Source organism: Rhynchophorus ferrugineus, unplaced genomic scaffold (genome assembly GCF_030347505.1).
Source record: "Rhynchophorus ferrugineus isolate W39M unplaced genomic scaffold, kcgeb_rfMv2 rfM1, whole genome shotgun sequence".
NCBI lineage: Eukaryota > Metazoa > Arthropoda > Insecta > Coleoptera > Curculionidae > Rhynchophorus > Rhynchophorus ferrugineus.
Genome location: NW_027472580.1, coordinates 937,940 through 961,850, shown reverse-complemented (window position 1 = coordinate 961,850; position 23,911 = coordinate 937,940). Strand labels below are relative to the sequence as shown.

General features: G+C 30.2%; 1 protein-coding gene across 1 annotated transcript in view; it reads right to left on the bottom strand.

The window, feature by feature from the left end:
• Positions 1-4,434: 4,434 nt before the first annotated feature.
• Agpat1 (1-Acylglycerol-3-phosphate O-acyltransferase 1) overlaps positions 4,435-23,911 on the bottom strand; it is a 37,658-nt gene continuing 18,181 nt past the window's right edge. The window contains exons 2-5 of the mRNA XM_076413773.1: positions 14,777-14,910; positions 14,538-14,719; positions 5,652-5,817; positions 4,435-5,595 (exon numbers count right to left, since the gene is read on the bottom strand). Of these exons, the coding sequence (XP_076269888.1) occupies positions 5,423-5,595; positions 5,652-5,817; positions 14,538-14,719; positions 14,777-14,910 (655 nt within the window). The 3' untranslated portion in view covers positions 4,435-5,422. The remainder of the gene's footprint in view (positions 5,596-5,651; positions 5,818-14,537; positions 14,720-14,776; positions 14,911-23,911) is intronic.

Here is a 23,911-nt window from a genome sequence, read left to right as displayed (position 1 = left end):
ATAGAGTGAATTTAATTAAAGATCTTTATTATTTTATTTAAACAGTTTCTATCAATTGAAAAGTCTTTATATATTTTTTCGAAAATTAATAAAATGTGTTCTATGCATTTAATTTTTTATATACTTTTGGTTAATTATGTTAGGATTTGGTATCATAAAATTGAATTGTTATAAAGTATTTGTTTCAGGTAACTTGTTATGATATTCATTATCTTAAATATGTATCGATTAAGTTAAAATATAAACTAAGCTTCATTTTTAAACATAATTATTATAATTACTTGTCTAATTATTATTTCTTATATAACTGTTTGGCATATTTTTGGTAAAATTTTAAAAGGAAGACTGACTGTCAGAAAAGAAAGCTGTTAAATAATATTTCTTCACTATTTTTCTTGGTCTATTTTTTGCCACAGTTGCTAAGGCAAAAATGTCTTTATTAGAATTTTAGATAATGAATTTCCAATAAAGTCAAAAAATTAAAATAAATCATTCAAATTAAAACCTTGCAATATTAAAAGCAAATATAGGAAAGACTAATTGATATTGAAATACAAGGTAAAGCATATTTAAACATATTCATTCTTGTTGATATGAACAAACTGAAACAAAATTTGTATTTATCTTTATATCAAGTAAATTATTCTGAAATTGAATGACTTAAATATGAATTTAGTAATAGGAATCAATTGCATCTATTAAAATGTGAACTGATATTCATTTATAAATAAAATTATTTTTTATAAAAACAGTTTCACATTTTTTTCGTAAATATCAGAAAAAAACCATATCGAAGAAAAACTGTAAAATAGTATTTGATCAATATCTTATTAGTAAAAAATTTGCAGTACTAATATAGTATATTTTATTTAAAAAATAGTAGAAAAAAATATGAATATTGTTTGTTGAAATGATGTTATATATAATATAAACAATATTCTGGCTCAAATACACTTGATGTATTAAAATCAAATTTAGTACTATAGAATTGCATACTTATATATAGTATTATTAAGTATTATTCATTTAATTTAACAAAATGTTCCTTAAGATATATTTTATAAAAATTCTAATTGCTGATGATTTTTACTAAAGCTTAATCAGCTAATTATATTGAAATTGATATGGTAAGTTGCTATAAATGTACAATGAATATTGAAATAATGAAATTACTACAAAACCATATGCGTAATATTAAAAGAAGTCTAGGTATTTGTTTTCAAACTTTGAAATTAACCATGTCTTTTCAATAATAATGTATTTATATATAGTTTCCATCTTTACCGTACAGACATGTCAGTCCAGTTTTTATGTTTGAGTTCATCCAGTATCGCTAATAAACATGGTAAGCTGTTACAATCGTTTTCTCATACACGCATCTACTCAGTAGTACAAGTCGAGACTAAATACAAACTGATATATCGAGGGACAAATCATCTCATCACAATGGTAACAATATACAAGACTTTTTTGTCGATCGGTCCCGTACATTACCGAGCAAATATGGTGGAGAATTCAGAGCGTAGAACATAGAAAACTTCTACGATAGTTCACCATATCTGTTTCTAAATTAGGAGAAATTTACTAGTCCGGCTTCTATTATTTTTCGACTACCTTTATATACAAATCGATCAGCAGATCTATCCACTCTCGAGCTCGTAGAAATGACAATAATTTGCTTTAAATATTTATCTAAAATCTAGTAAAATGAGGTCCGTTTTTTCGTCGCGACCCAAAGACTCCCCGCACTTCCCTCTTCAGCAAGGTCTTTGGGTTCCGCGAGGAAAAGTGTCGGTGGGTTGATTTAAAATTGATTTCGAGCGGTGAGTCAAATTTAAATGCGACCCGTATACAACTTACGTTATTTGTGTAAAGATATATGTAAAATTAAAATGTATAACTTTATCTTCTATGTTTTGTAAAATGGGAAAAATACTTAATTAAATAAAGAGTAAATTGTGGTATTACTATCTATTTTATTATTTTAGTCTGTCCATTTTAATATCCCTATCCTGATTTATTACTGTTCAATATATTTAACACATGTATAGAGCTCAAATAATTAGCATGATTGATTCTATATGTTATGCAACCCGCAATACTTCATCAAAGTATTTTGTGATTTATATACTAGGCTGTTTATATTTTTAACAGATTTTCCTTTCCACCTAGATAAAATATATTCTATTCTAATATATTATTCTAACATAATAGTAGTATAATAAATTAAACGAAAACCCCTAGTATATTTAATTGCCCGAAACTACGAGAATAATAACATGCAATAGTTTTCAACGACTTAAACGTCATTCTTAACAATCAAATTACAATATTTCAGTATTATGAGACTCAATGCAACATAATGCTACTAATGTGCAATAGTTTAAGTAAGTCGTGTGACAGTAGTTAGTAGAAACGTACCTTTTTTAATGTAAAAACTGTAAGTTATTGACTTAAAACTAATTTCCGTGGTAATAATCAATACATAGAGTACACACTTCATCCCAATATTTGCTGCTAATACATACACTAAATGATTATAATATAAACATTTTCTGTCTGCTTCCAAAGATGCATCTTTCATATTCGAATGTGTGTTTATTCGGTTGCATAACACATTATCCTATAATATTTGCTAATCTATAACATTTTTAGGAAATATATTTTTATCAGCAAAATTAAGATAAATAATTATATACATTATCGATTCTATTATATATCAATCAATTAAAAATGATTATAACGTATAACATTGTAAATATTGCTCATATCCATTAATCAATAGTATTCATATCTATTAATATATAAAAACGATCTTATTTTTGGTCTTCTTCCTATTTGGATCGCTATTATGTAAATTATAATTGTAAATATATATTTAAATTCTCAATGTGGTAGGTAAAACCAAGGATATGTTTCTTATAATCAATATATTGTAATGCCTCATTGTAAAAAATTAATTTAAATGCAGGGTAACGATAACTGAAACTGCATTAGAATATATTCTAATTGTTAAAAATATCAGTTTCTATGTTCTGTGACTTAATATTTATAAGTCACCTGTTCATGTGCACATAAAATAATACTGTATACCCTGGAAAAATTACTGATAACTACATAAAATTACCAACATTCCTATTTACTTTTACTACGCGTTATCAAATTTATATATAAATTAATTATTAAATGTTATTATAAATTTATTTTGAAAAGTTAGATTATAAAGAGGACAAAATGTAATATAAATAATATTAAAAAGTCAATCCAGGTTTCTATTCAACAATTGCAGTTTATCATATACTAGCGACCCGCCCCGGCTTCGCACGGGTGCAATGCTGATACTAAATTAAATACACTACAGAAAAAATATGAACGTTGTATATAAAAACATAGCGGCCCGTTCCGACTTTGCACGGGCATAAAATATATATGCCTATGTCACTCAATGAAAACATGATTAAAATCGATCCAGTATTTTTGGTTCATTCATTACTGCCCTTGGCCTGCACGCATTAAATTTGGAGTAAAACAATTCCTCTTCCCCTATACTTACTATGAAGATTTCCTGCTATCTTTGGAATATCTAAATTCATACAATTTTTATTACATTACACATTTTTAAACGCAAATTTTAAATTTGTAATATCTCCGAAAATATTTGTTTAATTTACATGCGGTAAGGAACCATATTGATCTATATTAATTGCACACTGTATTTAAGGTACTTAATTCGATAAGGATTAATGCCGTATTGCTTAAAATAGCTTCGAAAATAAGCCATTTTCTCACGTAAAAAGTAAACAATAAAAATGGTTAATGTGGGTTATCCCTAAAAGATAAACATATACCATCGCGGACTTTTTTGTAGACCTTTTTATGGTGTACAATACTGTAGTACATTAATTTGATCTAACTCGTAGGGTTAGGCAGCGTTTTTGCTAATTGCTAAATAAGCCTAAAAAAATAGGTTAATTTACGACATCACGTTAGAAACCTCTAAAATTAGCAACGTTGCCTTAGTATATTATGCATGTATTATACATATAAACCTTCCTCTTGAATCACTCTATCTATTGAAAAGAACCGCATCAAAATCCGTTGCGTAGTTTTAAAGATTTAAGCGCACATAGGGATATAGGGACAGAAAAGGCGACTTTGTTTTATACTATGTAGTGATTTTCTACCACAACATAGTCTTGTTTATTAACTACTAGAACAACCTAAGATCTCATTCATGCTTTGATAACTTATAGGTGTTTACCAAAGCTCAATTGTGAAGCAGTCATTGAAATGTGCACCAATATTTAAACGTCATAGCTTTCTCCTCATTTTTATATACCAACAATAGATGGTGACAAATTTATTGTTGGTTATATTCTTGGACTAGAAAATAAAACACGGTTTTAAGAACTTTAGTAATAAAAACTCAATAACCAGTTTTTTATGTATACTTATAATAATCTTATATATAAGGTCAAAAATACAATGTATAATATTAATATAAAATCACAATAATGAAAACAAATATAATTTCATTTTATTTCTAGATTATGTATACATATAACATATATACTCAGCATATGAATGCTCATGAAATCTCCATCCAAAATCAAGTTACCTGACCTCCCTTTATGAATTGGAGAAAAATTGGTTAATTAGTTATATAGTAAAGAACAGAAATTAAAGCAAAGCTACTTTGCTTAATCTGTGAATTATAGTAGCCTAACACCTAATCTATTATCAAAAAATCCAAAAAATAGATTTGTTTATACATATAGAGAACCCTCCACAAACTATTGGCAATATCATAAATCTGTGTAGGCCAAAAAATGACTAGCAAAAAAATCTATTTTCATTTCGGCAGAAGCGAAGAACCCAATTCATTAAATTTTATAGGATATAAATATAAGTAAATATGCTGGGCTTTCTTTGGCTTTTTATTACTACTTCGTTAACTAGATTAGTTGCAAATAGTGGTGTAAATAATATTATGAAATGACTGAGTCATCTCATCTTAAATGGCACTATTTTATTATATAGAATAGAGAAAAAAAAAAGTATTAATTTCCATTTGTATGTCGAAAAATATCAACTTGGTGTTCATTTTGTTAAATGATTTATATCTAACAAATAATATAATGAATTATATAGAATTCTAACAAAACCTTGAAAGTGAATATTGAAAGAATTTAATACTTGTATAATTGAACGTTATATCACTTTGTTTTAAAACAGCTTAATATGTACACTGTCATATATATACCGTCATGGCAAAATAACTGATAACTGTATAAAATCCTGATTTTCTTATTGCAGGTTATTTAAACTCGATACAAAGCGAATTTATATCTGAATGAAAATATGAAATGAATGATTTGTGCTGTAAAATAATATTTAGAAGAAACAGCTGCTAACATCCGATCTACCGCGGTTGTTTCAAAAGTTCTTTCGTGTTGTTGTTGTTCAGAACCTCCTGGTTGACCTCCTTGAAAGCTTCTGCCATCTTCTCCCGCGTTTCAGATATAAGGGAGTCGACATCCTTTTGGGTTTTACCTATTGTGCTGATAGGTTCAAGGACCTTGATGAGGACTACACCTTAAAACGTTACAAATTGAAATTACGAATATAGATTTGATAACATTCATCGGTACCTTGATCGAATCTTTTGGCAACTCGGTCCAAAAAGTAGTACCTGCTAAATACTACCGGAATGATTGGTATCTGTGCTAATATAGCAGCGTGGAAAGCTCCTTTTTTAAACTCGTGTATTTCTCCGGTGTTTCTTCGTGTGCCTTCCGGGAAAACCCATAGTTTTGTCTGAAACAAAAATTACATTACTAACACATAGATGGCGCTACTAGAATTAAATCCATATGTTTTTTAGTTAGCCCTAACCTTCAAAAGATGCGCGTATAAATTTGACAGCTGTTTGTGAATTATAGTTGCAAATAGTGGTGTAAATAATATTATGAAATGACTGAGTAATCTCATCTTAAATGGCACTACTTTATTATATAGAATAGAAGAAAAAATTATCAATTTCGATTTGTATGTCTAAAATATCAACTTGGTGTTCATTTTGTTAAAAGATTTATATCTAACAAATAATATAATGAATTATATAGAATTCTAACAAAACCTTGAAAGTGAATATTGAAAGAATTTAATACTTGTATAATTGAACGTTATATCACTTTGTTTTAAAACAGCTTAATATGTACACTGTCATATATATACTGTCATTGTGAGTGAAGCAACTTTTGTTATTGTGAAAAAAAAATGGATAAAAAGTAATTTCGTGTGTTGATAAAATATTGCTTTTTGAAGGGAAAAAATACAGTTGAAGCAAAAATTTGGCTTGATGTCGAGTTTTCGGACACTGCCCCAGGAAAATCAACCATCAAGGATTGGTATGCTAACTTTAGACGTGGTAAAATGAGCACGTAAAATGAAAACGGTGAACGCAGTGGACGCCCAAAAGGGGTTGTTATCGACGAAAATATTAAAAAAATCCACAAAATGATTTTGAATGACTGTGAATTGAAATTGTATGAAATAGCAGACACCTAAAGATATCAACTGAACGTGTACATCATATCATTTACGAATATTTGGATATGAGAAAGCTATAAAAAAGTATATGGAAAACTCTGTACAAAATGGGTAAAAACAACGACAAGTCCAATCGACAATCATTCGAGTGGACTACACACGATGAACCCGCTCCAAAGCGTGGGAAAACGCAACAATCATCTGACAAGGTTATGGCGTCTGTATTTTGGGATGTGCATGGAATAATTTTCATTGACTACCTTGAAAAAGGAAGGACCATCAACAGCGACTATCACATAGCGTTATTGGACCGTTGGAAGGAGGAAATTGCCGAAAAACGGCCGCATTTTAAGAAAAAAAGTACTGCTTCACCAAGAGACAATGCACCGTATCACAAGTCAGTGAAAACGATGGCAAAAATCCATCCATCCACCGTATTCTCCAGATCTGGCCCGCAGCGACTATTTTCTGTTCTAAGATCTCAAAAGAATGCTCGCTGGGAAGAAATTTTCGTCGAACTAATTTTGCCAAAAATGTGTTTTACTATGGTAGGCCGGAGACTTTTCAATTGACCTGTTAAATTCGAAAATTACTCTCTTTTTGTCATAGGATGACACGTTTCTTGACAATTTGGATAATTATGTTATCGTATTGGATCTTAAATGCATCCATCAAACCATCATAATGGTACAATAAAATAATTCCTGACCTCCTAGAACATTGTCCACATTATCTTCATTTTTAGCATAACAAAATGCATATAAATCAGTTGAAAATACTCAAACAGTTTTTTTTGTTACAGACCTGTATAATCCATAGTACTATAATTATATTTATATAAAAAAGTATGCGTAAAAGTATTTGGTAAATATAGAGAGCTTATCTTATATACTAATTGAAAGATAAGGATTAATCCATCGTTTTTAAAGAATACAACAGTATTTAATTTACTGCTATTTAGTTAAAATAGTCCTACTATTTTATATAACGTCTATATAACGATATTTTTTAAAATATAAAAGGTTCAGCCTTGGCGTTAAAAGCATCAGGATATCATCAACAATTTTTTCTGCCCAGTACAGTTGCCAGATCTCAATATAATTGAACTGTTATGGATAATTTTGGAGCAGATAGTGAAAAGTAGATTTTCATCTTCAACATCATTAAATAAATTGCCGAATGTATTAGAAACTTTACATGTTATTATATGGCCATTTTTCTGAATGTAGTAATAAAACCGCAGTAATTTTAAGCGCTGTTCTACAATGTTACATGTACTATTTGACTAATTTTGTGTATGATATAGTTAATTTCAGAATTTGTGATAATGTATCTTCAGTCTCAACAGTCTTGTGTATTCAGTATATATATAAAGTAGCGACTCGCCCCGGCTTCGCACGGGTGCAATGCTGATACTAAATTAAATACACTACAGAAAAAATATGAACGTTGTATATAAAAACATAGCGGCCCGCTCCGACTTTGCACGGGCATAAAATATATATGCCTATGTCACTCAATGAAAACATGATTAAAATCGATCCAGTATTTTTGGTTCATTCATTACTGCCCTTGGCCTGCACGCATTAAATTTGGAGTAAAACAATTCCTCTTCCCCTATACTTACTATGAAGATTTCCTGCTATCTTTGGAATATCTAAATTCATACAATTTTTATTACATTACACATTTTTAAACGCAAATTTTAAATTTGTAATATCTCCGAAAATATTTGTTTAATTTACATGCGGTAAGGAACCATATTGATCTATATTAATTGCACACTGTATTTAAGGTACTTAATTCGATAAGGATTGATGCCGTATTGCTTAAAATAGCTTCGTAAATAAGCCATTTTCTCACATAAAAATAAACAATAAAAATGGTTAATGTGGGTTATCGCTAAAAGGTAAACATATAACATCGCGGACTTTTTTGTAGACCTTTTTATGGTGTACAATACTGTACTACATTAATTTGATCTAACTCGTAGGGTTAGGCAGCGTTTTTGCTAATTGCTAAATAAGCCTAAAAAAATAGGTTAATTTACGACATCACGTTAGAAACCTCTAAAATTAGCAATGTTGCCTTAGTATATTATGCATGTATTATACATATAAACATTCCTCTTGAATCACTCTATCTATTGAAAAAAACCGCATCAAAATCCGTTGCGTAGTTTTAAAGATTTAAGCGCACATAGGGATATAGGGACAGAAAAGGCGACTTTGTTTTATACTATGTAGTGATGTCCATATGTCTATATATAAATGTCCAAATAGAGCGATGGCAAAATTACATTGAAGGTAAATATAATTACACTACAAGAAAAATTTTAGTGCAAAGTCATTCAATATATATAGAGCCAAATTTTGCTGCTCATTAAAAAGTTATTTATGCTATCAATAAAAAACTTAATTATTTTGAAGATCTTAATTTACTTAACAGAGATAGGTGAGTTTTTTTGGGTCTACACATGATCAGAAGAATTAATTCTTCAACAAGTAAGTTACACAAAATACATTAATACAAAATAAAGTAATACAATTCGTAGACCCACAAGTTGAGACTGAATTTATCGACAAGATACGTGGATGTTTTATTATATTGTTAATATATCTTTGAGCTGTCTTTTTAACTCTTCCATTTTACATGTCATTGTCAGTGCCTTCCTGCTAAGACAATGAAAACACTTTTGAAATTATATATATTAAGTTAATACTCTGTATTATTCTATTCCGCGTTATGCATTATTATGAGTAAAAAAATTATCATTACAAATTCAAAAATTATACCAAAGGAAACATTAGTGAAACAAAAATTAGGAAACAAATCATATCTATTTTTATGACTATAACCTACTAATATAAGTGCGCAAAAACCTAAATGTGAAAAGAGATATATCAAAATTAAAAGACACTGTTTCCATTGAGTAAATAACATGTTATCAATAATAATATAATAAAGTTGCTAAATAAGGAATAATACAGAGTGGACAAAATTTGATAGAGAGTTTTGCATACTCGTTCATAGTGGTAGAGCATTTTGAAAGAATAGCTCTTGGTCCTTACTTCTTTCTAACATGTTAGTAACTACTACACTCTGCGTAATAATACTAACTTGAATAAAACAATATTCATTTCAAAACATTTACAGGCATAGTCTCAACAAAAATTTTAAAAATATTAACACTGTATAATGCACTTATTGTATCAATTTATTTGAACTGAAGTACGCGCTTATAAAACTGCGTACGAATTTGTAAATGAAATGTAAGATTATGTTAATTGGTGATACCGTATGTCAATCAATATTATTGATATTAAATCAATAAAGGTTGTAGTTATTGTACCAGTTGAAAACTACAAATATTCTTTATTATTTTTTACAACCTTTTCCCATTCAGAAAAGCAATATGGCGATACCGTGTCGAAAGAACGATGTCGGTTTGACAATGATCAAATCTTAGAGCCATTTTAGGACTTTCTTACTATTTCAAAAAAAAAAAAACTATGCTGTACTGAGCATAGTGGTAATCTGAAGGTGTTATAACTGATGAGTGCTCCAGATGTGGCAGTTCTTCCTGTTCTAGCTGTATTATCATTCACGCTTTCTGCAACGTATAGCTATTACTCACTCATTATTACTAGTACTTTTGCAACAATTCGTGTGATGGTAATTTTTCCTACTTTTGAATCATTCTCCATAGTTTAATCATCAACTATTAACTAACTAAAGGTTAAGCGGTAGTCTGGATAGGTTAAGCGATAGGTAGTCTCGCAATTCATTCTCTTTAATATGTTTGGCACTAAAAAGCTGTTATTTGTTATTGACATCAAAAGTACTACTTTTAAACAATTGAAACCAAAACCTACATGTTTAAAATATGATGGAACGGCATTACCATGAATTTTCGTACAACACAAGTAACCAATGTCAGAAATGCAATTTTAAGTATACTATGATTAGCGGTTGTATACAGGGAAAACTCTTATTATATGTAGAGACATGATAAAACTATCCTTAGGTAATTATAGCAACTTCGTCAAAAATTTGATATGGACTTCCAACAAATACTGGCGATAGATCAATCGTTCTAGCATAAACTATTAAAGTAAAAACAAAGAAATACTAAAACCAAAAGTGCAAAAGGAACCAAAATAAGAATTCAATATCATCTAGAATCATATCTAATAAAAGCACGAGAACAAGTAAATTTAACAAATTAAATGTTATTGGATAGCGATAGATGAAAAAATAAAACATGAGAGTAAAAAACAGAGGATATAATTTTTGTAAAAAAATTAGAACTGTATATTATCAGATTTGATTACGAAATAAACGGGAGATAATGTTAAAAAACATACAAAAGCCTTGCAAAACAATGATTGATGCATAACAGAAACGAGATAATTGTTATTACTTTTAAATAATGAATTGGTGTATGACTAACTACAGTAATTAAAAGGGTTTAAAATAATCAGAAGGAATTTTTACTCGATAGATATAACATATGTATTTGTCTATGTCGAAATTATAGTTAAAAAATTCTTAATAGTTATTGAGCAATACATTCAATTATATTTAATTTAATTATCATTATTCATATTATTGTCTACTACGATATAAAATAACACAACAACAATACAAAGATTTATTTTTAAAATTAGGCCCAAGCTTTATTATTTGAAGGGACTTTGATGTTATATACAGCTTGGGGCTTACGATTAAAGACACCTGGAAAAGAAAACGAATTACTCGCAGCAATTATCATCCTTCAGGGCTGATCCCTGAACTGGCCCACCACCAGTAATAAAGTGCCAGACTTATTAGATTCTTACATTTCCAAAGGCATCTCATCAAATCAAACACAAATCGGGAGCTTGTGCAAACTACCATCCGATCACAGTCCAGTATTGTTAAGACTAGGCGCGATAATTAAAAAATAAGGAGATTAATCTTACTAACAACTTTACTAACTAGAACAGGAACGTTCACGATAAAATGTAACACTCAAAGGTAGAGACGATTTGAGCAGCAAACCCGAAATATAATTAAACAAATTCGGTCTATTGCAAAAGAAGCTACCCCAAAATTAAGAGAAAAATTAAAATATGAGGTAAATTGCTCCCTTGAATCATAAAAGAAATTAGGGAAATCATAAAAGAAAGACGAAAAGTATGGCACAGAACCAGAAATGGTGTAGATAAGACAATATTTAATAGAATTAGTAATCGGATAAATCAAAATATTAAAGAATATAAACAGGGTTGCTTCGAAAATTACGTAAGTGAATTAAGCCCGGAATCAAACAAAGATTACTCGCTATAAAAAGCAACTCGGAGATCTAAAAGACCAATTATTAGAGTACCGCCTACTAAAAATGATCAAAATCAATGGGTTGTTGAACCCATTGATGATGCAACGATCCAACGATGAAAAAGCTGATGAAATAGAATCTACAATAGTTACAAATCCTGCTTATCAGCCCGATATAGTTGTAAATCTGATTTCTCTAATGGAAGTTGCCAAGTTGCAAAGAAATTGACAAAAACTTCAAACCAAAGGCCCTTGGAATTAAGGATATTTCATCCGAGTTATTGAAAGGGCTGCCACGAAAAGCAATAATCATGTTGATATATATATATTCAAAGCCTGTTTGAGACTGAAGCATGTTCCGGAATGATTTGCTCGAATAATTACGCTTAAAAAACCTGACCTGACTATTTCGCTGCTACTTGCAACATCAAAATTATTTGAGAAACTGCTGTTAAAAAGTGTTAAACCATTTATAGAAATACCAGATTTCCAGTTTGGATTTCGAAATCACCACTCGACAATCAACCAAGTACACAGAGTATCAGCGGCTGTTGAAAAGGCATTCGAAGAAAATAAATACTGCTCTGCAATATTCCTGGACGCCTCGCAAGCATTTGACCGGGTATGGCATCTAGGATTAATCTAGAAAATGTTAATTGAAAATGAAAATTGCTGGAGTAAAATAAAATTTGGAGTGTCACGTGAAGGGGTATTACCAATATTTAAACCTATTTCGGCTGAAGTTCCACAGGGTAGTACCTTGGGACCACTCTTGTATCTGTCCTATAATGCTGAAATTCCAATAACAAAAAAAGCAGTACTTGGAACATTTACCGACGACACAGTTATAGCAAAAGATACATCTCCGTCTAAGGCTATAAAACAAATACAAGTAGCAGTCAACAAAATCTACAAATGGCCAAGAGACTATAAAATACAGCTTAATAGCTCCAGATCTGTCCGTGTTAATTTTGAGTTGGGACGAAATGCAAAAATCCTAATTATATCACTTCACGGATGCCCGATTCCTCAAGCAGAATCAGCTAAATACCTCGGCCTATATCTCGATGGTATGTTAAATTGGAAACATCATGTGAAAAAAAGGAAAGTAGATTAGACTCAAAGTCAAGAAACTGTACTAGTTAGTCGGAAGATACTCTCAATAATCATAAAGCCAATTTGGACCTATGGGGTGCAAATATGGGGTAGCACTAAAACACCAAACCAACTAGTAATCCAATGCACCCAAAACAAAGTTCTACGATTAAATACCAATGCTTATCGCTACGTAACCAACGAAGAGCTGCTGCACGATCACCTCGAAATCAAATGGGTACACGAAGTGATCCAAGATTTCGTTTTAAAACACGAAATAAGGTCGCTAAATGACAGCAACGTGGAGGCAATACAGCTACTGGACAACATGCAGGAAATCAGAAGATTGAAGCGAATCCAACCACACGGGCTTGTTTAGTGTATAAGTGTATTCTTAACTTTAACTTAAGTAGTTAAAGTTATATTGACGTATTAATCCCGTATTCGCCTGCGTTTGTCTATTAATGCAAGTACAACAGAACAGTAGTAATAAATTAATTCGTAAAATCATATAATATTATTAGAATTGAGTAAGAAATAAACGAGAGTTAAAAAAGGTTGCAAAACTAAAACAACAAAAGCATACAATACATAATACTTTACAATGATTGATGTATAACAGAACCGAGATAATTTTTGTCGCTTTTAATGAATTGCTGTATGACTAAGTGCAGTAAATAAACGGGTTTAAAATACCGTGATCATAAAATCCTGGAAAATAACCAACAGGAATTTTTGACCCAATACAAATAACAGATTTGTTTGTTTTCCATGTTGAAATTAGACCAAAAAAATTCCCAGTAGTTAATGAGCAATACATTCAATTATATTATTGATAATTAGCCATAAACAAAATAGTAAATGAATAGCTATAAACAATATTTCAACACTAATTAAATGGCGATATAATTTAAAGATATTCAAGGCTCACGTATTAGGATTTCTCACTACTAACCGTGCTTGATTTTTTACAAACATAGATTAAGTACTAATCCAATTATAAATCAAATATATCATGTTAAAACCACAATATACACACATATTTATATATATGATAAATATATATATTTTTATTAATGAATAATGAGACCGAAAATGGGTAAGGGAAACCCAAAAATAATGGGAGTTGGAAGAGACAAAACGCTTGAAATTAAAAAAAAAATCCTTTAAAACTATTTTTTTTTCATACCTCGATCTAAAGTACGTACTTTCGTCCCTAATAACAGGGAAGAAAGTTAAACATTTATTCCCTGTGAGAAGTACACCCGCGCCCTCTATAACGGCTGGAGGAAAGAATTTCTTATGCGTATTTATACTCGAAACTAGGGACTATTTATTCGGTTGCTACAACAAATTGTTTACCGCTGTCATGTTGTTAAAAACGTACTGTCGACCAGCTATGAAAAAAAAATCGTATACACCACACGGGCCAAAAGCTGAAATCCCAGTCATGACGAGCAGGGCCGAAAATTCAACTTTCAGCTCTTGCGGTGTAATATACTATTTAGAACTAATAACAAAATATGTAGGCAAGAATTTACTATTGTAAACTTCATAATTTTTAGACGTACCTTTTCTACTTTAATTCTTTCAACAGCCTCATTTAAAACTCGTATTGCTTTCTCTTTTTTCACTCTGGGAATGAACACCAAACCGCATAACCATGCAGCTAGACCAAAAGGCCATGCCCAAAAGACTTCACTTTTCGCTATTACTGTGCAGCGTTTCATAGTAGGCCACATCGACATTTGTCCTGGAAATAACAAAACCGTAACATGCATCAACATTAATGTAAGTATTTGACGTATACCTAACACATCTATGGAGCTCTGATGATTAGAAACGATAATACAAGGTTCTTGAGGCTCCAGGCGTTCACCATTTCGGAGCACCCATTTGATTCCCAGAAATATTGACAGCACATTTCCGACGTGAGAAGCCGTTCTGCAAAGAAAAAGAAACAAATTTAAAAATTGCTTCTTAAAAAATTAATATCTAATTATGCTTAGATATTGTTATAATGGAAACATAATTTTCAGGGAATATGTTAGACCAAATTAATTTATTGGCAACATTGTATCCGTGTAAATAATGTTATAGTCTATTCAAAGTTATTTTGTACATACGTCATCTAAATTTGTGACGTCAAAACGTCGGAATGTTGCCGCATCAACTCTGAGTTTTAGTTCAAATGGGCTTTGATATACAACAACATTCTAATCCAAATAAAATAATCGAACAAAAATGTTATCAAATATAATTTATTTTAACATTATAGTACATCTAAAAACTACAGTTAATTATACAGCCACAATAGTTTATAGGTTAGAGTTGTAACCTCTTATCACTATTGCTTTCAAGAATTTTGCATACATCTGACAACTGAACTACTTTGACAGGCTCATTCGTTTACGTGTTCGAACTAATCAGACCGCATTGTATCTCTTTTTGACTAGAATAAAATGAGAAAGAAAATATTGTCTGATTCTGAAACAAATTTACAAATTGCGGCAGGCAATACATTAAACATCTTGATAACGTATGTACAAAAAAACTTTGAATAGACTATAGTCTATCCAAAGTAGCAGTGAACTCACGTCATTAATATGTATAATGTATTGTTATTGCAGCTTGTAAATAACATCATGTTAGACAAAAAGCAAAACACATTAGAACCAAAATAAAACAACTATACTGGTTAGTCGGAACATACTCTCAACTTGATCTAAAATCAAATAGGTTGATCTAAAAGACAATCATAAAGCCAATTTGGACCTATGGGGTGCAAAACAAGGTTCTTCGATTGATTACCAATGCCTATCACTAAGTAACCAACGAAGAACTGCACAATGACCTGGAAATCAAATAGATTTGCGAAGTTATCCAAGATTTCGCCTTGAAACACGAAGGAAGATTACTAAATCATACTAACGTGGAATCAATACAACTGCTGGACAGCGCGCAGGATGCCAGGAGATTGAAGCGAACCAAACCATACGAACCTATATAAAGTGTATACCTTTAGGACTAAATAAGTTACTATAATTTTATAATTGAGGAATATATATGGATGTATTTTCTCGCACTCGTCTTGCTTGTCAATTAATACAAGTTATCAAATGAAAACTAGTAATAAATTATTGTATAATTAGGATTGTACTAAGCGTATCTAATAAAGATGTTATAAAAAAAAGTTAGTAAATTCGAGGCCAAATAAATAGTCAGCCTGAAACAGATTACGTCTCAAGTCAATGGGGACCCTTGCTTACCAGTAAAATGCGTTAGAGCTGCTGTGATTTTTATTTGAAACTAGCGACCCGCCCCGGCTTCGCACGGGTGCAATGCTGATACTAAATTAAATACACTACAGAAAAAATATGAACGTTGTATATAAAAACATAGCGGCCCGCTCCGACTTTGCACGGGCATAAAATATATATGCCTATGTCACTCAATGAAAACATGATTAAAATCGATCCAGTATTTTTGGTTCATTCATTACTGCCCTTGGCCTGCACGCATTAAATTTGGAGTAAAACAATTCCTCTTCCCCTATACTTACTATGAAGATTTCCTGCTATCTTTGGAATATCTAAATTCATACAATTTTTATTACATTACACATTTTTAAACGCAAATTTTAAATTTGTAATATCTCCGAAAATATTTGTTTAATTTACATGCTGTAAGGAACCATATTGATCTATATTAATTGCACACTGTATTTAAGGTACTTAATTCGATAAGGATTAATGCCGTATTGCTTAAAATAGCTTCGTAAATAAGCCATTTTCTCACGTAAAAAGTAAACAATAAAAATTGTTAATGTGGGTTATCCCTAAAAGATAAACATATACCATCGCGGACTTTTTTGTAGACCTTTTTATGGTGTACAATACTGTAGTACATTAATTTGATCTAACTCGTAGGGTTAGGCAGCGTTTTTGCTAATTGCTAAATAAGCCTAAAAAATAGGTTAATTTACGACATCACGTTAGAAACCTCTAAAATTAGCAATGTTGCCTTAGTATATTATGCATGTATTATACATATAAACCTTCCTCTTGAATCACTCTATCTATTGAAAAAAACCGCATCAAAATCCGTTGCGTAGTTTTAAAGATTTAAGCGCACATAGGGACATAGGGACAGAAAAGGCGACTTTGTTTTATACTATATAGTGATAGTGATATATTTATTGTGTTGCAGCTGTACTGAATTACTATGACTAAAGTCTCTCAAAAATCAAATAATTCAAATCAATTAGGTCGTTTAGACCTCTAGTGGATACTGTCGTTTAGAAAAGGGTTCAATGTAAATATAATAAAATAACTCTAACCTACAAACTATTGTGATTGTTTAATTAACTGTAGTCTATTTCCTTCGATAATATATCCATTAGACATACTACAATGTTAAAACAAATTATATTTTATAACATTTTTGTTTTAATATTTTTTATATTAGAATGTTATTAAATATCAAAGCTAAAATAAACTAAATGTCAAAACTAAATGCAGCAGAAATCGATTCTCCAGAACCAGACTATTATTTTTTATTGTCATGTCAATTTATTACATTCAGTACATTGTCGAAAACTTATTCTTGCCAATAAAGTAAGCGTATATCACGTTTTCACAGATATTATTGTTATTTTTCCTAACCGAATTTCTTGTAAATGTAGTTGTAAAGGAGTGTGATCCCATTACATATCAGCCATAAATACGGTCGAAGATTAAACTTCGACAAGGTCGAATTTGTAATTCAGTCTTCGAACACATGACACGGCCTACTGAAATATTTATAGAAAAACAAAAGCAATTTACTTAATCGCTAAGCTTAAATATCAAGTAGGCCGCATTATAATGCAATATAATAGCCAAAATTGGAGCACACATTCTACCAACATTTGCTTACGCATGTTAAAAACCTAAGGATAAGCAATGACTACATTATTTGTATAGTAAGTGTAAGAATTCGTTTTACAAAAGAGTGTTTATCAACAGTAACCAATCCGAGAGTAAAGCGTAAATTTAAATCCAAAATATATTGAATATTTAGGTTTAAAATGTAACATTCAATGAAGAATTTAATGACGAAACCGAAAATATTAGCTAAATGAATCTAGCAACTGAAATAGTGTAAATGAATATGAATAATATTTTGTAGGTAGCATGTTCTCTTAGAATAGCAAAATATTTTCTTATTTTGACATTTTAGTTTCAATAAGAATTGACAGATTGTCATTGGAAATGGTTTCTTAATTTAGTTCTATATTAAAACTAGTATTCCAGGCCAACGATTAAGTTAATTCCAACAATTTTTAGTTAGTTACCCTAATCTGAATTTACTCTATTTTTTTTTTCTAATGTCCTACATTACAAGACCACAGTGTTTAGTTTCTTCTTCAGTCTGAGAATGATGTACTGCCCATCGAGTAGAAAGCTGAAGTGACTTGAGTTTCCATGAAAGAGCAGTATTCACAGATCTATTATATTGACACACAATATATTGTTTTCAAATATTTGAACATTATTTATATTTGCAGAATGCAACATCTAATATCATCTAATATTAGTTTTTGGCACAATTAAGATATAACAGTATTATTTAAATTTATTGCCGGTTTTTTTAAATACTTTCATTAGCAAAGTTGATAGGAACATATACAAACTGTTCTGTTAAACTACTTTAATTTAATTTTCAACTACTTTTATTTTATGCCTATTATTTAGTCAGTTTATTGCTAGTAGTTTGGACAAAAAGTCATTTATTGAGAAAAATCGATACAACATATATTCATTAAACATTTTTCTTATTTTACACAACTTAGTTATATTAGAAATTGTATTATATTTCATTAGAAAATATTTGGAAACCAAAAAAATTGATTGAATAAATCAGAAAACATGATGAAGATCGGCGAAATTGTAGCATTTGGTTGAGAATTGCAATTTTGGAGATGATTATGCAAAATTAAACTTATCAAGTGAAAAACAGTTCATAAAAGTTCACATTAGAAAAATCATCTTCATATTGACTTCGAATGTATCATTGTAAAAACGTATTCGTTTCCCTACATCACAGAAATTGACAACAACCTCAATCCTAAAAACTCTTGGGATTGACGTTATTTCACCTGAGTTAATGAAAGAGCTGCCACGCAATTTGATAGGAACATATTTTAACTATTTTAAGTTTATTCCCTATTATTTAGTCCAGTTTATTGTTAGTAGTTTGGACAAAAATGCATTTATTGAGAAAATTGATACAACATATATTCATTAATTATATTTTTATTCCGTTTTTCTGACATATTCAACCAAATCGTGTAGCATCCATTTTCCATAGAGCGTCATCCTTATAAATTTCTAAAAATGTGATGGGCTTTGCAGCAGATTTGTTTAAATTAAACAACAAAATTAATTAATGTCGAAAATACAAATTTGGGTATTCCATAATTAGCGTGTATATACACTAAATAATTCAATAAAACTAAACGACAAACTATTATTTTATGTAGAGAAATGTTAAAACCACTGAATTTAATCCAAATTAAGTCAGTCAGATTGTTTAACAGTAATTGATACTTTGCCAGTCCACCAATTGATATCGTTAATAAAATTACGTGCAAATGCTTAAGAAATCTAAAAAACAATGTCAATATACAAAATATAATATTTTTGTAAAAAAACAAACATGTTTTTGATTTAACATTTACAAAATGTTTTGTGATTTACTGAACTATATTACGAAGATTTAAGTAACAATAATACCATTTAAATATGATTTCAATCAACGCGATTTAACGCATACAGTACGTAAATTATTTACGTATTTATATTAGTTTTACATTCATTAAACCATTCCGGATATTTGGAAATTGTAAACATACTTGTAAGAACATTATGTTTATAACATAATTAATTTAAGGCAGTTTTATTGGTTTCTCTGGCGTGTATGTGGATGAACTAATTATATTGTCGTTCTGTCTAATTCTATTACTGTCAGTTATAAAAACACATCAATCAACTATAATGTGATAGCCACTTAAAAAAATACTAAATTAATTGATAGAAAGAGGATAAAAATAATCGATGACGTTTGGTTCATTTTAAATTGATGCTTTCATTATCAATATGACAGTTTTAAGCAAATAAAGTTTAAAACAATATTAAATTAGGTACACAATTAGTTAATTTAGAAGGATGATTCGACATACCTGGTATTTTTCGGTTATGTTAAGGTTAGTTATGTTAATGTTAAGAAGTAAATTTAAGTAATGGCAGAGAAAAAATATAACTTCATATTATTTAAATTATAAAAGTCACATTTTGTTAGAAAACATTTGGAAACAAAATAAGGGATTGAATAAATCAGAAAATGTAATAAAAATCGGCGAAATTGTACCATTTGGTTGAGAAATGCAATGTTGAAATATGCAAAATTAAACTTATTAATTGGAAAACAGTTCATTGAAAGTTCGCATTAGAAAAATCGCCTTCATATTGACTTCGAATGTATTACTGTAAAAAAGTATTAACAGGCTATTGAAAAGTCCAAAAAAAGAAAAAAGAAATCCACAAAATGATTTTGAATGACCGTAAATTGAAATTGAATGAAACAGCAGACACACTAAAGATATCAGCAGAAGGTGTACATCATATCATTCACGAATATTTGGGTATGAGAAAGCTCCGTACAAAGTAGGTGCCGCGCGAGCTCACTTCTGACCAAAACATCGACGAGTTGATGATTCGGAGTAGTGTTTGAAGATGATCGAGCGTAATAAACTCGAGTGTTTGCGTCGATTTGTAACAATGGATGAAACATGGCTGCATCATTGCACTCTGAAGTCCAATCGACAATCATCCGAGTGGACTACAGACGATGAACCCGCTCCAAAGCGTGGGAAAACGCAACATTCGGCTGGCAAGGTTATGGCGTCTGTATTTTGGATGCGCATGGAATAATTTTCCTTGACTACCTTGAAAAAATTAGGGCCACCAACAGAGACTATTACATAGTTATTGGACCGTTTGAAGGACGAAATCGCCGAAAAACGTGCTGTTTCACCAAGGCAGTGCACCGTGTCAAAAATCCATGAATTGGGCTTCCAACTGCTTCCTCATCCACCGTATTTTCCAGATCTGGCCCCTAACGACTATTTCCTGTTCTCAGATCTCAATAGAATGCTCAATGGGAAGAAATTTTCGTCGAATGAAGAGATGATCGACGAAACTGAGGCCTATTTTGAAGCAAAGGACAAATCGTACTACAAAAATGGTATCAAAAAGTGTTGAATTAAAAAAACTAATTTTTCCAAAAAAATATATTTTACTATTGTAGGCCGGGGACTTTTAATTGACCTGTTAATTTTCCTACATCACAGAAATTGACAACAATATCAATCCTAAAAACTCCAGAAATTGATGATATTTCACCTGAGTTAATGAAAGAGCTGCCACGCAATCATCATGTTCACATACATATTCAATGAAAGTTTGAGATTTAAGCATATTCCGGAATACCTTAAGGTTGCTCGAATAATTATGCTTGTCCTGTAAAAACCTGTCAAACCGACAGAACAAGTTGGATCTTACAGTTCATCAAAATTATTTGAGAAACTGCTGTTAAAACGTATCAAATCATTTATAGAAACACCAGATTTCCAGTTTGGATTTCGAAATCATTCGTCGATCGACTAAGTGCATAGAGTACCAATTCGAAGAATATAAATACTGCTCTGCAATATACTTGCACGTCTTACAATTTTTTAACCGGGTATGACATTTGAGATTAATCTACAAATAAGCAAATCGCTACCGCGGAATTACTATCGACTTCTGGAATTATACCTTTTCGAACGAAAATGTTCGAGTCTCACATGAAGGAGCATTCTCAAAGCTCAAACTTATTTTGGTTGGAGTTCCAGAGCGTCTTGGAACCATTCTTGTATCTGCTCCATACTCCGATATCCCAACAACAAAAGAAAATAAAAGAAACAGTATTTGGAACACTTGGCAATACAGCTATCATAGCAAAAGATCTATAAATGGAGTAGAGGTTAGAAAATACCTCTTAATAACTCCAAAGCTGTCCATGTTAAATTTTCATTGTGGCGAAATGACAAAAACTAAATTATATTACCTGACAGATGCACGATTCCTCAAGCAAAATCTCCATCTCAATCCTCACAATTTCAATCAATGAAGTCAGTAGTGCCTCAAAATTAACGAATAGTTCTTATATATATTATATATTAAAGCACAGGCACTATCAATTATGACAATAGAGTTAATCTTGTTAAATTACCACAGCTAATTACAATTATCTCTTAATTTAACCATATGTATTTAAGACGAAAACATGCTTTTGAATCACGAAAATCACCAATTAAATTCGTTGAAATTCTCTGTTAAGTATATTTGTAGTCTCATTTGTCACGTAGCAAAATAATGTTAAAATGATAAATAATGAAAAAATTAAATAAGTTATTAGACTTTTATATCTCACTAATTAAGAATACTCTAGTCATTTCACAATAATCACATTTCGTAAGAAATATTTAGTGTGATTTGAACAATATAAGGTCAAATATAGAAATAAGTACATTAAGTTGTTAATTATCGAGAGATAAAGTATAATTTATGTTTTAAAAAGATCCTTGACAGCTTATATATACAAAACACCACAAAATTTTGTATATATTTTACACAGCAATAAAGTACTGACTTCATAACTGAATATAAGGTTTTTCAATACGGGTAGTTGAAATAATTTATTCCGTGTGTTATATATATATATATATATATATATATATATATATATATATATATATATATATATATATATATATATATATATATATATATATATATTAAATATTTGGAACTAGGGATCCGACAGACAAGAACATACTTAACAATACAAAACTCATGACCTTAGATGTCAAATTCCAAAATTAAAAACATTATGAATGAAGAACTAGCTCTCCATTATATATACGTAACACAAAGTCAACAGCTAACCACAGCTAGCAGTACTTGACAACTATTTATGAATTAATACAATACATTTGATATTATTTCCCTTATTATGGTATAATCGTAAAAAAATTATTTAAACTATTTTATTCAAGAATAAAAAGAGAGAAGAGAAAAATATCTCATCAGAGAGAAAAATTACAACAAAATTTTAAAACAAAAACTTGAAAAACGAATCTTATCCAACACATGCGATGGAATTTCCAGTGGTCTACCAGTGATCAGATAATATAATTAAAAATAACCACACTAAAAGATTTTGAAATATGACTTATTCATGGTAGTTACCCTCATGATATCTTTTTACACCATATTAATGAGGACAATATATATTACTGGGGTGAATATACAATGGCACATTGAACGTGTCATTATATATGAGACACATATAATGTTTAACGAATATGTGGGTGCCATTAATATCTCCCTTCAACGTCATCAAGAATGATGAAGTAATTATTATTGAGCATTTGTGGCCAATTATGGGGTCAATAAATGACTTTGAGATTTATTCATCTTCTATTAATGTGATTTTGTCAACAACATGGTTTGTCAGGACCTTTTCTTAAAACTCAACAACAAGGCTGTGCAAAAACTTATGTAAATTGAACACAACAATGGTTTAAGTACGATGATGATTACGATTGATCAATGATATAATTTTTAATATCTAAGAAAAATTCTTCATAAAAACTTCTACTTTATCTACACGAAAACCAGCCAATTTTGAAACAAAAAAAAACAAAATATAAGGAAAATAACATTCTAAAATCCCATTCGCAAAACACAATAATTTTTGACAGAGTAAACCAACGACTGTACATCACATATTCTATGAGATGTGCTTAATTTAATAAGTAGTAATAGAGATATGCCAATTTAAAGCCACTTATTAGAAA